The sequence below is a fragment of the Sturnus vulgaris genome, chromosome 23 (assembly GCF_052056855.1).
Source record: "Sturnus vulgaris isolate bStuVul1 chromosome 23, bStuVul1.hap1, whole genome shotgun sequence".
Taxonomy (NCBI): Eukaryota; Metazoa; Chordata; class Aves; order Passeriformes; family Sturnidae; genus Sturnus; species Sturnus vulgaris.
The window spans coordinates 5123127-5135842 of record NC_142265.1 but is presented as its reverse complement, the minus strand read 5'-3'; the positions used below and the strand labels follow the sequence as shown (position 1 = coordinate 5135842).

General features: G+C 55.0%; 1 protein-coding gene across 16 annotated transcripts in view; it reads left to right on the top strand.

Moving 5' to 3' along the window:
• Nucleotides 1-12716, top strand: part of IGSF9B (immunoglobulin superfamily member 9B) — a 43057-nt gene that overhangs the window by 11794 nt on the left and 18547 nt on the right. For 13 of the 16 annotated variants that reach the window (XR_015808135.1, XR_015808133.1, XR_015808134.1 and 10 more), the window contains exons 5-14: nucleotides 264-381; nucleotides 1231-1372; nucleotides 1502-1647; nucleotides 3929-4071; nucleotides 4849-4989; nucleotides 6203-6319; nucleotides 7936-8028; nucleotides 8132-8282; nucleotides 9206-9329; nucleotides 12005-12180. Coding sequence is in view for 1 of the 16 variants with exons in the window: in XM_088177741.1 (XP_088033867.1) it covers nucleotides 264-381; nucleotides 1231-1372; nucleotides 1502-1647; nucleotides 3929-4071; nucleotides 4849-4989; nucleotides 6203-6319; nucleotides 7936-8028; nucleotides 8132-8282; nucleotides 9206-9329; nucleotides 12005-12180 (1351 nt within the window). In the remaining 15 variants the exon portion in view is untranslated. The remainder of the gene's footprint in view (nucleotides 1-263; nucleotides 382-1230; nucleotides 1373-1501; nucleotides 1648-3928; nucleotides 4072-4848; nucleotides 4990-6202; nucleotides 6320-7935; nucleotides 8029-8131; nucleotides 8283-9205; nucleotides 9330-12004; nucleotides 12181-12716) is intronic. The other 3 variants (XR_015808140.1, XR_015808142.1, XR_015808141.1) reach the window with 3 other exon arrangements.

The window sequence follows — 12716 nt, the reverse complement described above, 5'->3', positions numbered from 1 at the left end:
TGCCTGCCAGTCACTTCTGGGAGATGAATGTGCTGGGATGGATATTTATTTATTTCAAGATTTTTTTTTTTCCCTTCCCCTTGGCGTCGAGCAGAAACGCGTGTGTTGGTTTATTAATATCCCAAGTCTTGCCGAGCAGGGAAACCCGTCTCTCATCCGGTCCTGAAAGCACCGGCAGCTCGCTGCCGTGGGAAGCAGGGAGGGTCTTCCCCCGTCCCCCTGGGGGTCCCTGCCCACACTCCAGGCTCTCCCCTTGTTCCCAGGTGAGCGACGGGAGCCTCACGGTGCTCTCGGTCAGCCGGGAGGACAGAGGTGCCTACACCTGCCGCGCCTACAGCATCCAGGGCGAGGCTGTGCACACCACGCGCCTGCTCGTCCAAGGTGAGACCTTCCAGCTCCTCAGCATCCCCTGGGAGGCCGGGATGGGGGGATCTCCACGGGCCACGGGGCTGTGGTGTCACCCTGGAGCGACCCCTGAGGCCTCTGTGCCTGGCATGGTGCTGGCTGCCCCGTGGCTCTGCATCCGGTTTGTAGGATGGAGGAATCTGCTTAATTGGGACACGGTGGTGGCCGAGCTGATGAGCAGCCAGGCCCTGATGGCAGCTCCGTTTTGTTTGGGAAGCAGGGAAAAGATTGAGGCTGTCATGAAGCGCCTCGTCAGACAGCAGTGATGCATGACAGGCCTCCTGCTCCTTGCTCCCTCTCTTATTAAATAAATCTTTAATTAGGTCAGCAGCTACCAGCAGAGAGAGGAGCACGGGGTGTCCTGTGCTCTGCTTTTGTGGCAGTGGGGAGCTGCTGGCTCCTGGCAGTCTGTTCCCCCTGCATTTTTCCTGTGGGTGATACTGTCCTCAAGAAGTGCTGTGGGTGAAGGGAGGCGTGTCCTTGTGTGCCCAGGGAGAAGCACCATGGGCATGGATCCCCTCCTGAAAGCTGTAGGGGTTAGGGAGAGGGTTGGGAATAACATAGTTGTCACTGTGGTTCTCAGTCAGCCTAGAGATTAGGGAAAGGGTTGGGAATAACATTGTCATTGTGGTTCTCAGTCAGCCCAGAGATTAGGGAAAGGGTTGGGAATACCAGGGTCACTGGTTCTCAGAGGATCGGGGCCAGCCCTGCCCCAGAGCCCTCCAGCAGCTCCCAGCCAAAACGCTGGGATGGAACTGAACCTGAGCAACCTTTGTGAGGACAGCTGTAGTGGTGGGAGTGACCCTTTCCTTTTCCCCCCTCCAGGACCTCCTTTTATCGTTTCCCCTCCGGAGAACATCACAGTCAACATCTCCCAGGATGCGCTGTTCACCTGCCAGGCCGAGGCGTATCCCGGGAACCTCACCTACCTGTGGTACTGGGAGGAGGAGAACGTCTACTTCAAGAAGTGAGTTTATAGCTGGTGGGACAGCGTGTTCTCCTCCTCCTGCTGCTCCTGGGTTGTGCTGAGAGCTGGGACTGTGTTGGGCTTTGCCCCTGGCTCTCCTAGTGATCCTCCTCTCCTCTTCTCTCGCAGCGACTTGAAGCTGAGGGTGCGGATCCTGATCGACGGGACACTGATTATTTTCCGTGTCAAACCAGAGGATGCTGGAAAATACACCTGTATCCCCAGCAACAGCCTGGGCCGCTCGCCATCAGCCTCTGCCTACCTGACAGTGCAGTGTGAGTGCGGGGATGGGGCTGGGATTGATAACACCTGGCTCCCAGGCAGCCCCAGAGGCTCTCTTGTCCTGGTATGACACTGTGAGAATCAGGCTGATGTGACAGCAGCCTTTAGATGAACACGGAATCATCCTCAGCAAGAAAGCTTGAGAGCATCCCACGTGGGCGTGGGAGACAAGAAAGCAAATGGTCTGAGCAGCCTGAGTGACACTGCTCAGCTGGGACCGGTGTCCACCTTTGCTACAAGTGTGTTTTAATTAGGTGAGCATTATCCCATGGCTGCTCCCTCACTGTGCTCATCCTGCTGGGAAGCACAGGGCTCTCAGTGTGTTTTTTGGTGTTCATTCCGGGGGTTTATTCCGTGGCGTGGCCGTTCCCGAGCTGCAGAGCTCGGCGTGTCACATTTCTCAGGTGGCAAGTGATCTAAACAAGCAGAGGAGAAAGGGCTGGAGCAGGAGTGCTGCTTCCCACGCTCTCTCATTCTCCTGGAATCCCCGGGCGGAATGGGTAGTGTGCCACCGGCATCCTGTGGCATTCCACAGTAATGGCCTCAATTGCCGCCGCTCCAATTGCAATATTGCTCTGCTCGGAAAGACTGCGGCGCTTTTATTTCATAATGAAAGACAGGCCTGAGCAAAGTGGGCTCTCAGCGTGGGTTTTCCAAGGCTGCCTTAGAGCTGCTACTGCCTTTAGACCTGGTGCTGGTTAGTGAGGAGCTTTGCGAGAAGGGCTGGGCAGGTGCCTGTGGGGATGGGTGAAGGGGCAGAGTGGGCAGGGGATGGTGTGAGAGGTGCTGTGCCCAGGCACAGGCGAAATTTGGGGCTTGGATGTGCCCAGCTGGGTGGCTCTTGGGAAAGCCTGTGGCCTCAGGCCATTAAATCTGCCCTGCTGCTAATCCAGGGCGGCTTGTCAGGGCTGATAGCTGTTAAAAATAGCTCTGATGGCAGGGGGAGCAGGCTCGGACAATCTGCCGCTCAGCCAGGCTTCAGCACAAGGAAGGGTGCTCGGCTTTTGGTGCCACAAACCCTTTCCCTCCTGAGCAAACCTCATCCACACCGGGGCTGATGCCTCCGGAGGGTGCTCCCCATCCTCCGAAGCAGATGGGGACACAGCTCTGGGTCATTAGTGGGCTGGGCTGGCCCCCGGCCAGTGACCTAGTAGTGAAAGGCTCGATCCCATTACCCTCTCCCGCACCGCTGGAGCCCTTGATTACATTTCCTAAGAGGTGGAGTTAAGCAGAGGGGGGTAAAGCCTGCTCCATATGTGGCACTGGGCAATCTGGGTTACGGTGCCACTGCCGGGGGCGCGTGGTTTTGGGGAGTGGTTGGGGTGATGTGCTGAGAGCAGAGCTCCCAAACTCTGCTGGTTTTGCCCCAAGAAAGCAATAAGGAGAGGACACCCCCACATCTTCCATCCCTTCCTGTTAAGCACCTTAATGTTTGCCCTCCACTTTGCATCAGCAGTGCAGGGATGCTGCACCCTAAAACCCCCACATTTATCCCTTAATGCAGCATAAGCCCCATCAGGATTTTCCCATAACCTCGTGCTGCCGGTGTCTAGACGAGATTGTAGAAATACTCACTCTTCTTATTAAAAATAACATTTTTTTAAAAAGCTTCTTATTAAAGAAAGTCTAGGTTCTCTTCAACCCACTCGCACTTAATTAAAAAGCTCTTAGAAGTGCTGTTAATGACACATTCTAGACTGGAGGATTGCAAGACACCTCTCTGCGTGGGTGGTGCAGCATGGAGGGGGGGGTTAGATTTGTATTTTAAGGTTTTTGCATCTTGGAAAGGGTGAGGTGGCTGCTGTTCAATATGACCCAGCCTCAATGAAGCACGAGTAAAAGCAGATATGGGAGATAAAGGACTCGTGGCAGCCTGGACATGGATCCCTTTTCCCATCTGTGTGTGTTTTAAGGCTTGGCAGTTGAAATGGCTTTGATTGCTGGTTTGTAGAACCAGGGCTGTAATGGAGCAGCACAGGCCTCAGCGGGATGCAAGGTGGTGTGGAATTGGGAGAGGTATATCTCCCATTTCTTCTTAAATGCAGTCTTTAATGAGCCCCAGGTAGGAACACCCTGGACATGAGCAAAGCCTCCCACAAATGCCAGGTATTCCGCTGGATTTGTGTGTAGCAAGCCTGGCTTAACAGCCTGTGTGAGCCAGGGTGGTGCTAGGTTTGGAATTCATTACAGAAGTGAGGTAGATCCTCTGACACCAGACTGGGAGGAGAGATGGGCTCTCTCCCCGTGCTAACTGTGGTGCTGCTGCCCTGGCAGATCCTGCCCGTGTGGTGAACATGCCCCCCATCATCTACGTTCCCATCGGGATCCACGGGTACATCCGCTGCCCGGTCGAGGCGGAGCCCCCGGTCACGCTGGTCAAGTGGAACAAGGACGGGCGTCCCCTGCGGATCGAGAAGGTAACAAAGCCCCCAGGGAGGGGAGGTGGGGGCACAGAGGGGTTTGGACCCTCATGTCCTCAGCAAACACCAGTGAGGACCACCAGGCATCCTCTGCGTCCCTTTCTGTTGGGAGAGAAGAATCTCATGGATGGGATGATGCTGCTTTTCCTTATCAGCTGTGGGCAGACTAATTCCAGTTCTTGGATGCAGCCCACAGTTCATGTGGACATTCTGTGTCTCGCACACCTGATGCCTTCTTCCCCCTGAAGTCACCTCCTGATGGCTCTGGTTTATTTTTCCAATGGCAACTGGTGGTTAAAAGACCCTTTTAACAAATCTACATCTTCCCCTAATCATGGTTTGATAGTCTGAGTAAGGATATTAGCCATTAAATATTTAAAGAAAGCGCTCAATATTTTAAATTTTTTGCTTAAATATTAACGATTTGAAGTTTAAATTCCATTTAAAACTGTTGCTGCTGTGGCCTCCTGGTTCTTGGTGCCCTCAGCCCTCCAGGTGGAGACGTCTTGCTGACTCCAGAACAAGTTTTATTTAATGTTAGATTCTGATCTTAAATATTTTGGGTTACATGAAGGAGCCTGGCTATGTTTGGACAGGCTGGTGTTGCCAAGTTTCCTCTCTCTACTGTTGAGGAAATGCTTTGGGTGTTGGGAGTGGGCATCTCGTGGAGATGTGACAGCCACTCCGGGCATGGATGAGGGGTTTGGCTGAAGGGGAAATAAGTGGTGAAGGTGAGTGTTGGATAAGTGAGCTCCCTGGTTCTCCCTGCTGCAGTATTCTGGCTGGAACCTGCTGGAAGACGGGTCGATCCGGATCGAGGAGGCCACTGAAGATGCTCTCGGCACTTACACCTGTGTGCCTTATAACGCCCTGGGTACGATGGGCCAGTCTCCCCCTGCCCGACTGGTACTGAAGGTAACTCCTCTGCCAAAATCCCATAGGTTTGCTGGGAGCAGTGTTCTCCTGTGCCAGGAGCAGCTCCTGGGGCTGTGTGGGGAAGAGCAGAGGCTCCAGGGTGAGGGTGTGTCTGTGCTGTGGTTGGAGATGTGCTTCCCACCAGCACAGGCAAAGCCCCAGGGCACCCTGTCTGGTGTAGCTGGAAATATCCTGCCAGAGCAGCAGCACGGGTTTTGACACTAGGCTGGGGTAGTTTGAGGAAACATCTCCCTGGAATGTCCCCTTTGCCAACAAAACACTTAGCCCTGCTGGCCCGGGCTTGGGTTCAGGAGGATTTTAATAAATGGATGATTTGAGCTCCACGTGCTCCGGCTGCGTGCAGTGCCTGGGGTGCTCCCAGTGCAGCTCCCAGTGCAGCTGGGGTGGGAGCTGCTGCCTCTTCCTTCCCTGAACACTGAACACGGAGTCCTGTGCCTGGGAGGGAGCCGTGGTGATTCATGGTGTCTTGCCGAGGTTCAGATGATAAAGCTTTGTGTACCAGACACACACATCCGCCGGGGCGGCTGCCGGGGCGAGGAAATCAGGTTGATGGTTGATGTGATGTGGGTGGGTTTCTTCCTGTTTCGAGGAGGTAAAAAGCAAGATGCTGCTCAGCCTGGAAAAGAGAACTTGTGCGGAGTTGTCACAGCAGCCTTCCTGTGTCTGAGGGGCCCTGCAAGGAAGCTGGAGTGGGATTCTTTGTCAGGAACTGTAGAGATGGGACAAGGGGTAACGGGATCAAACTGAAAGAGGCAAAATTTAGGTCATGTATCAGGAGAAAGCTCTTCTGTGTGAGGGTGGTGAGGTCCTGGCACAAGTTGCCTAGAGGGGCTATGGCTGCCTCATCTATGGAAATGTCCAAGGCTAGGTTGGAGCAGCCTGTGATAGTGGAATGTATCCCTGCCCATGGCAGGGGGTGGAATGGGATATGTTTTAAGGTGCTTTCCAACCCAAACCATTCTGGGATTCTATGATTCTATGCTCCAGTACGGTGGCTCCTTGGAGAGAATCTCCCTCCAGGTGTATAATTTGGTGTGCCATCGAGACTCCTTAGCACACGTTCTCCACGCAATTTTCCTTGCAATGCCTCAAGCTTACCCAGAATGGGAGTTGGGTTGGTTTGAAAAAGGCTTGGTTTTGGTGATGGGAGTTTGGGCAGGCTGACACTCCTTGTTTTTTCCCTTGGCTGCAGGACCCCCCCTATTTCACGGTGCTACCAGGCTGGGAGTACAGACAGGAGGCAGGGAGGGAGCTGTTGATTCCTTGTGCTGCTGCCGGAGACCCCTTTCCCATCATCGCCTGGAGAAAGGTACCCGGCCTGCCAGACAAATCTGCAGTGCCTTTGGCTTTTGGTGAATATTGCAGACAGAGAAGCCACACTCTGTCCCGGTAAGAACAAACTGCAGGTACAGCTGCTTCGCTTTGGGCTGAGCCACTGCCGTCCTGTCCCGCAGGTGGGTGGGGGAAGCCCGGCTTGTGGCCACCGAGTAATCCCGGGAAACCGACACGGCGGCATCTGCAAAGCTGAAACACTGCCCCCGCCCCGGCCCCTCCTCTGCCTCGCCAGCACTGCCCACTGGACACCCTCCTCCTAGCCTGGCTCCCAGGTGGTCACCAGCAGGACGTGGCAGTCGTGGCAATGCCGTTCTCGCAGCACACACCTCCTGTGGAGGGAGAGGATGTGTCACCACAGCACATCCAGGGCTCTCTTGGCTCTGGACCATTCAGCAGCTGCTTTACTGCCCCATGACTTCAAAGACTCTGGGAAGAAGCTGTTTTTATGATCCTGAACTGGATATAAAGATTTCAAGATGTCCCTTTTCATAGAGCAGGGTGTGATGGCACAGCCTGGGGGCAGTGAGGGCTTTCCAGTCCTCCTGCAGCCTTCCCTTTGCTTCCCACCTTCACTGCTCCCATAGGAAAGCCACTGTACAGGAGACCTCTCGAGCTCTTTGTCATGCTGTCAGGAACTTCCCTCCAAGCCTTCCATGCCTTTCTTAGGGCTCTTGAGAGTGAGCTGGGTCTCTCTGTCACCCAGTGGGACCATCCCCAGTCCTTGTGTCTTGAGCTGCTGGATCTCTGGGTCCCTTTTAGCAGCACGAGGAGGAGCATTACTGGCACATATTGCAAATGACCTGCCTAAAGCTTGTTGGCTGTTCAGTCTTTTTCTCCATCTTATTTTTCTTTCTGTGTCCTCACCAGTCTCAGTCAGGTTTCTTTCCAATCCCACTTGTGCCTTCTGGTGGTCCTCCTCATTTTGTCACTCTGGGCTTACCTCCTCCAACTTCAGTCATGGCTGACTTGGGCTGGCCTCAGTTTGCCAGTGGCAGAAGCCAACTCCCTCCCTCTCCATCAGGCCACCAGTGCTGACCAGTCTCTTGAAGGACTCCTAGGCTTGCACTGGTAACCCTACGTGTCCGTGGGCTCCTCTGCTCCTCCTTCTTTGCATCAACCTGTGGGTCCTGATGTTGATCAGCAGAGCCCCCCCACATGAAAAACAGCTGAAGAGGACTCAGGACAACGTGGGATTTGCACAACTTTGGCTGATGGGCACAGATGAGTTCTTACAAGATGCATCTTTCTGCTTGGCTTGAGAGATTCGAGACACCTCGATGCACGCCATCCTCCCACATCCCCATGGGGCTCTTGCTGCCCAGATCTCTGATGTGGAGGGTCCTGCTTCTCATCTGGCTGAGGCTGAGGGGCAGTTTGGGCATCTCCTGAGGCAGCCTGTGCCTTCCCCAGCCCGGGAGGGGGTTTGCTGGGATGGCCGGAGCCCCTCCCTGCAGCAGTTTCAGCTTTGGATGCCGGAGGTTGAGCCCTGGCGCGGGGCTCGGTGTCCGTGCCAGTGCCGTGGGGTTTCCCGCTTGTGTGTGAGTGCTGAGCAGCAGCCTCCTGACCCTTGCCTCTCGCGTTGCCCCCCAGGTCCTCTCGGAAACGGGGGAACCGTCAGCCTTGCCACGACTGGAGAGACCAGATCCCCTGCCGGTGGCCGGCGGTGTCCCCTGGGCCGCGCAGGTAGCTTAGTGACCCCGCCGCCGCCTCGCCCTGCCCCACGACCCGCTGCTGAGTCGCGTCTTTTCTCTCTTTGCCTTGCTCCCCACCCCGCTCCTTGCCCAAGGTAGGGAAGCCCAGCAGGAGCAAGCACAACACGCTGCCCGGCGGGACCCTGCAGATCCGCTCGCTCGGCAAGGACGACCACGGCGAGTGGGAGTGTGTCGCCACCAACATCGTCGCAAGCATTACTGCCAGCACCCACCTGACCGTCGTAGGTACGGGCTGGGGGGGAAGCGTGGTCACTGTGCTGCAAAGAGAGAGAAAGGACAGCAACACACACGGACTTCTTTGGGGGAAAAAAGGCCAATTTATTGTACAGACAGGCCGGATTTAAAGTGTGTTAGTGCAGCTAGGATAGGACAGGAGCTCATTGGACAATTGGGAAAAACATCCTTGGGACAGCACCTCAGGATGTGTCCCACGGGAAAGACACCAGGGGTTAATCTTTATTATGAATTCCACTCTGTTTGTCACCATGTTCTCACCCTGGGAGACTCCTCCCTAACTGAAGCTTGTCAGCCTGGGAATGGACCTGAGAGTCAGGAGAAATCCAGGCCTGAAAAATAATTTCCAAGCTGTAATTCCCTAGCTCTCTAAATGTGTGTGTCCACAGGGAAAGGTCCTGGGCACAGCCCCTCAGGCAAGGCAGGAGACGGGGTGCTCTCCACAAAGAGAATTGTGGTGACAGGACGAGGGGAAGTGGCTGTAAACTGAGAGACAGAAGGTTTAGATGGGGTATTGGGAAGAAGTTCCTCCCTTTGAGGGTGGTGAGGCCCTGGCACAGAAGCTGTGGCTACCCCATCTCTGGAGGTCATGTTGGACAGGGCTTGGAGCAACCTGGTCTAGTGGAAGGTGTCCCTACCCATGTCAGAAGGGTTTGAGTAGATGTCCCTTCAAGTTCCTTCCAACCAAAACCACTCTGTGATTCTAAGAGCAATGTCTCCTTTAAATGTTATTTCCTGGTGGAGTTGCCTTTCCCTGTGCTGTTATTTTGGCCACCTGTCCTTCTGCCATTTCCAGCAGAAATGTCCTTGGCCATTGGCTCGGTGCAAAAGGATTCCCCTCGGACCATGGCTTGGGAGAAGACCCCTTGTAGCCCTGGTGCTGCTGCCCTCTAAGCTGTCCCCTCTCTCTGCAGGGACAAGCCCTCATGCCCCAACCAGCGTGCACGTCGTGGCCGCCATGACCTCAGCCAACGTGTCCTGGGAGCCCGGCTACGACGGTGGATACGAGCAGACTTTCTCAGTTTGGTACGGCCCTCTGTGAGTCATCCTGGCATGCTTTGCTCTCTGCTTCTTTTCCTTCCTAGCCGACCTGAGCTTCGAGCAGCAGGGGGGAGGAGGGTGGGGAGGGTGGCGTGCCCAGCTCTGTGCCCGTGGGCTTTACAGGCTGAGCTCCCTCGGGGTTCCTCGGAGAGATGGGTGGTGGTGGTGGTGGTGGTGGTGGGATTGTGTAGTTCCCGTATTTCCTCTCCCTTCTGTGCTGGCCACTGCCTCTGTCTGCCTCAGCAGGTTTTACTCTGCTTGTGGTACACAGGAGATGCTTTGCCTTCATGTAGCTGCCTCTGGCATCTAATTTCAAGATAAACTGTTTATGAGGCTTAACAGTCAGGGAGAGGATGGAAAATGCAACCTTTAGAGAGTGTGTCCTGGAAGAGCTGTGACTAAGCAGAAATGTTCTCTCCTTGCTCTGTGGCTCCCTGGAGGTGGTTAAATCCCAGCTGAGATCACTGTGAGATCCTGGCACTGGGGTTTGCTCCCATAGCTCCTGTGCTCCCCAGCATCCAAAACCAGTGGGTGCATCCCACCCTCCTGCAGCAGGGCCAGGCTCAGCTCTGTGCCTTTCCCCTGGGGCAGGGAAAAACGTAGCTGCAGCAAGGCTGGGGTTTACTTTGGACTCTACTGTTGTCGTCTTCTTCAAAGAATCATCCTTGGAAATGTGGAGAGGGTGATGCCTTCCCTTTTCAGGCTTGGCCTGGCATTCTTCAGCCTTTCCTCTTGCTCTCTCATTCTTTCTTTGCCTTAATTTGCCCTGATGGAGGCTGCTGATAGAGAGGAGAGAGGGAGATGCTGCCTGTAATGATTTCTGCTCTGCTCCAGCCCGGGGCTGGGCTGTCTGTCTGGAGATGGAAAGAAGGAATAGATTGAACAGAGGGGGGAAAATGAGGGAGCAAGCTGAGCAGCACAGACCTTGCTTTGATGAAAATGTCCTTGGGAAGGAGTGGTTAAACTCTCTGCTCTGGAGATGTGGCTGCATCAGCAGCTGCTGCTGCTCTTGCTCTGCAGCCTGCTCTCAGATTCCTGCCTCCTCGTGGCTCTTCCAGACTCCGCAGGGAGAGACCAGCCAGCAGGAAGGGTGTTTGCACCAAGCTTGCATTAAGGAATTCACAGGGAGCTGTGGGGACTTTGGATGGGGAGCCAGTGATCTGACCCTAGGGTGTGATCCCTGCAGGATGTGCCGTTCCCTGGGAGCAGGGATCTGGGACACAGCTGGCTCATGGAGTGCCATCCGTGTGCTTTCTTCCCTGCTGTGGCTGTGGGATGCTCAAGCAAAACACGGCTCCATTTTCTCTGGATTTGTGCTCTCCTCCCATGTCAGCCCTTGTTAAGGCTGGAAATGCAAACCTCGCTCCCCAGGGGTGGCCGGGGCCACCACAGCATTCCAGCTGCACCACATTCCCCCCTCAGCAAGGGGGTTCTCTCAGTTCACTGCTGCATTTACCCTCTGCTTTCCCCACCCTCGGCCCCTCTCTTGTGTGTCCCTGCCCCCAGCAGTGATGGGAAGGAGGGATGTGAGGGTTAAACACTGCAGGGAAACCTGCCCAGGAGAGGGGCTGCCCTGCTGCCCTCCTGCCTCTGCCTCGGTGGTGGGGGATCCTGGGATCTGTAGTCCCAGCTGGAGCTGCAGTGATCCAGAGGCTTTCCCTGGGTTTGGTGGAGGCACAAAGCACGTGCATGGCTCTCCACCGACCTGCTCGTTTCCATGGCTTGCTGCTGCTTCTCTGCCTCACCTTCTGCTTCCTGAACAGCAGCGTTATTTCTCTTTGCTCCATCTTTTCCTGCTGGGTGGATTCACCTAGCTGTGTGCTGGTGGCTGCAGATGTGCTCCCTTACAGACCATCTGCACCAATCCTTTCCAAATCCTCTGTGGACACCACCAAAAGCTGCAGCTGAGGGCTCAGACTCTCTAAAGCATCTTTCTAACACGAGCACCTATATTTGCAGTATCAAATAGTGCAGTGATGCTGCTTTGGGATGTGGGATCCTGGTGGGATTAATGGCTTGTGGAGGTGGCTGCATGCTGGGTGGCACTGGGATGGCTCTGGGAGCATTTTTCACCCTGGGTTTGTGGTTAGACCCCAGCAGAAAGGTTCTGTCCTGTATTCCCTGCCAGTGCCTCTGCTGCTCTGCCAAACCCTGAGTGGTGCCCCAGGCTGTGCTGGCAGCCCCCGACTTGTGCAAATGTGGCAGAGATGGAGATTTAGTTAAATGTCTCTCGTGGGATGACATGTACAGGGCTACAGCTGAGGGAGAACTTGGCTCAGGCTCAGGAGATGTCGAGGTATAAATGGGAACAGGGCCTGTCTCCTGCGTCAGCCGTTCCCATTGCAGCTCTCACCAAAATGCTCCAGCTCCCACTTTTGCCCATGGGAATCTGGTGGAGATCACGTCAGCAGCACTGCTGTTGTCCCTGACCCAGCTCAGGGCAGAGGGGACAGCTGGTGGCAGTGCCCCTGAGAGCTGGTGGGACACGAGGGGACAGTGTCCTGTGCCAGCTCGTGGGTGGTGAGTGGCTGCCCCACGTCCATCCACATCACTGCTGTCAAACCAAACCATTGCTCGGGAAAGCTCCATTTTTGCATAAGAAGTTAATGCTGCCTCTTTGTCCTGCCTGTCAAAGACAACTTCCCTGAGGATGCTCCCTTTTCTCTTGGCAGGATGAAGAGAGCCCAGTTTGGACCCCATGACTGGCTGTCTCTCCCTGTGCCAGCTGGTTCCAGTTGGCTACTGGTGGATACCTTGGAACCAGAGACTGCTTACCAGTTCAGTGTCTTGGCTCAAAACAAGCTGGGCACCAGCTCCTTCAGTGAGGTGGTCACTGTGAACACTCTAGGTAGGTCCTCCTTGGGAACAAGGAGAGGGCTGGGAAGGGATCTGGGAGGTCTGTGGGGAGAAGGGGCCCTTTGCCTTGCTGCATGTGTCCTGTCTGCTGGGGATGGAGATGGAGATGAACATCAGCAGCAAGCTTCCAGCCATGTAGGAGGTAGTTTGTGGAGGATCCTGGATGAAGCTTGCAGACTTTGCTGGATGCATGAGGCTCTGAAAGGCTTGTCCTGAGAGACAGCATGGGAGAGCTGTACTGTGCCAGTCACCTTTCAGATCTTCCTTAAGTTCAGCTGGGATCAGGAGGTATTAATAGAGCACAGGATCACTTGTTACAGCTCAGAGCCTTTGGGCTCTCAGGTGGAGGTGGGAGGAACCAGGAAGGCCTGGAGTCATGGCCTCATTAGTCCAGTCCCTTTTGAAAATCCACTTTTCTATTTCTGTGATAAGAGACCAGACTCCCAAGACGTGCCCTAAACTCCTGGAATGTGGGAACAGCCACAGTGGTCCTGCTGCTGGGGGCCACGTGTGGAACAGCATCACCTG